General features: G+C 45.5%; 1 protein-coding gene across 1 annotated transcript; it reads right to left on the bottom strand.

Moving 5' to 3' along the window:
• Positions 1 to 478: 478 nt before the first annotated feature.
• Positions 479 to 1,525, bottom strand: LOC113757351. Its single transcript, XM_027300698.1, has 3 exons — positions 1,278 to 1,525; positions 1,051 to 1,214; positions 479 to 972 (listed from the first exon to the last, which is right to left on the bottom strand). The coding sequence occupies exons 1-3, from the start codon at positions 1,523 to 1,525 to the stop codon at positions 479 to 481; spliced, it is 906 nt and encodes a 301-aa protein (XP_027156499.1).
• Between the last annotated feature and the right edge of the window lie 780 nt (positions 1,526 to 2,305).

Here is a 2,305-nt window from a genome sequence, read left to right as displayed (position 1 = left end):
GAGCAAGAGAGTTGAAGGTTTCCTTTCTTTTCCTTCTTGAGAGAGTCGGCCACAAGAGTGAAGCAAATGAAGATTTTTTATCAATTTTGGGATATTAGTAAAGTGCATGAATAGTGGTCAAAGTCCAAGATTAAATCACAAGGTGACACTTGTCACCTTTTTGGTTGATAATTATCCTTTTGTCTCTCCTATACTAATCCATCTAGGAAACCTCTAATTATCTCTTAGCACCTAGTAAATTACTCCCGCTATACAAAACTTAACCTAATTGGCCGAATTTACCGCACTTACTGCACTAGCGGGTACCACATCCGGTATTCACTCTTAATTTCTCAAAAACTAACTAATACTAGAAAACTAATTTAAAAACTATATTTATGCATAAAAATTATCTAGAAAATTTTCCTAATAAAGAAAATGCAGAAAAGGCGTGCAATTAAATAAAATAAAGCCTAGAAAATTAGAAAATTACGGGTTCTCACACCGTAGGAGTACTTACTTCTAGATCATATAGCAAACTAACAGGGGTGATATCAATTCCACACAAGAAATCAGGATTAACAAAGGAATGGGTGGCACCGGGGTCTATCAAAATCCTATCTAGACGGTGGAAGACAGGAATCGTACCTTCCACCACCTCCGCCGAATCAGGGACATGGCATTGCTCGACAGAATACACCCGAGCAGGCACCTTCGGTTTCACTCCTTCCACTTTCGACTGTTCCGAGGTAGCCTTCGATGATTGCGTAGTCCCTATTATCTCTCGAGATTGGACCGGACAATTGGCGATCTGGTGCTCCGCGCTCCCACAGCGTAAGCGCTTCCTCTCTTTCCTCCAACAATTGTTCTCCGCATGGTTTAGCTTCCCACAGAAACCACACGGGCCACGAGAAACAGTGGCTGAGCTCTCATGGGAAGCACTCCTCTGTTGACCTCGTCCAGTTTGGCCACCTCTTGGCTGAGTACCCCTGGCTGTACCCGGAAGTCATCCCCCTCCGGCTCCCCTTCCAAATTTGGGAGGGGTACTCTTATCCCCTTGAGTAGAACTACCTCCCGAGAGCCCACGTTTGCGAACCTGGAAGTTCCTCACTTGGAGCCTTGCGTTCTCAGCTCGCAAAGCCTTCTCAACTGCATCACTAAAAGTAGTGATTTGGGCTACATCCAAGTCCTTTTGGATTTCCACGTTAAGCCCCTGAATAAAACGTCTCACCGTCCTATGTTCCGTCAGAATAAGTTCAGGGGCAAATTTAGACAAGCGGGTAAACTGGCTCTCGTACTCGGCCACTGATTGGGTGCCTTGGCGAAGTCGGATGAACTCGTCTTCCTTCTTTTCCTGGATCAAAGGCGGGAAGTACTTGGCGTTAAACTCCCTTACGAAGTTCACCCACGTTCTTGGTGTCTGCTCTCTCTCCCATTTGGTTCGTATGATATTCCACCAAGAACGGGCGGCCCCTTCTAGTTGAAAGACCGTAAAAGTAACTTGCCTCTCTTCTGAATAGTGTAGAGCAGCAAAAATGTCTATCATCTTCTCCAACCACTATTCGGCCACGTCTGGATCGGGCCCTCCAAGAAACTTCGGTGGGGAAAATTTTTGAAACCTTTTGAGAGTTCGATCCTCGCTCTCTACATGATTTTCAGGGTTTCCGGGATTCCCGACGGGTGGGTTAGGGTTGTGCCCCTATTGTTGTACGACATGTGCTAGAAGATCAGTCATCCGCTGGATAGCAGCGGCTACCTGAGCGTTGGGATCAATTTGGGGTTCAGGGTTTGGTTCTAACATGGTTTCCCTAGTATCCCTATCAGTCGTGGATTGCCTACCACCACGTCCACGGCCTCGACCACTACGAGTGCCCTGCATCGATCGAAATCAATCTAAGGTTAAAATATACGTATAACGTTAAAGGGCACGCAACCCTTCACTTAATATAAACATGAACACTTAACCAAAACAAATACCACATAAGGAATTTAAACACATAGAGCATATATACATAGAACACATAACAGTAGCAAACAGTCATACAGCAATTCAGTCAAATATATACAAGGGAAAATCCTATGGAACAAAAGGGATCTTTCAAAAGTTCACTATACACCCTTGGTCAAAAGGCCAAACAGTTAACAGCAACTATCATCCTAGGTACCCCACACACGGGGTCAAAACACGGCCCAAGGAACTCTAATCTAGTTCCCAACTGAGCCCACGAATTCACTCCCATGACTAGTACTGGGCGTGACTCCTTCTCCAGGTGCCCCAACACCCGGAGCCTCCACTACGTGCAATTGCTCTCGAAGAGCATTCGTC

The sequence above is a fragment of the Coffea eugenioides genome, unplaced genomic scaffold (assembly GCF_003713205.1).
Source record: "Coffea eugenioides isolate CCC68of unplaced genomic scaffold, Ceug_1.0 ScVebR1_3024;HRSCAF=4158, whole genome shotgun sequence".
Classification (NCBI taxonomy): domain Eukaryota; kingdom Viridiplantae; phylum Streptophyta; class Magnoliopsida; order Gentianales; family Rubiaceae; genus Coffea; species Coffea eugenioides.
Note: the sequence above shows the minus strand (reverse complement) of the source record. Positions and strands in the feature narration are given on the sequence as shown.

What these genes read in the sequence shown, in the direction of transcription:
- LOC113757351 (XM_027300698.1), bottom strand. Translation starts at nt 1,525, where the DNA reads ATGATAGACATTTTTGCTGCTCTACACTATTCAGAAGAGAGGCAAGTT. An exon ending in GGCACCCAATCAGTGGCCGA is followed by an intron (nt 1,215 to 1,277) that starts GTACGAGAGCCA and finishes GACGGAACATAG; the next exon opens with GACGGTGAGACGTTTTATTC. An exon ending in CAAACGTGGGCTCTCGGGAG is followed by an intron (nt 973 to 1,050) that starts GTAGTTCTACTC and finishes TTCCGGGTACAG; the next exon opens with CCAGGGGTACTCAGCCAAGA.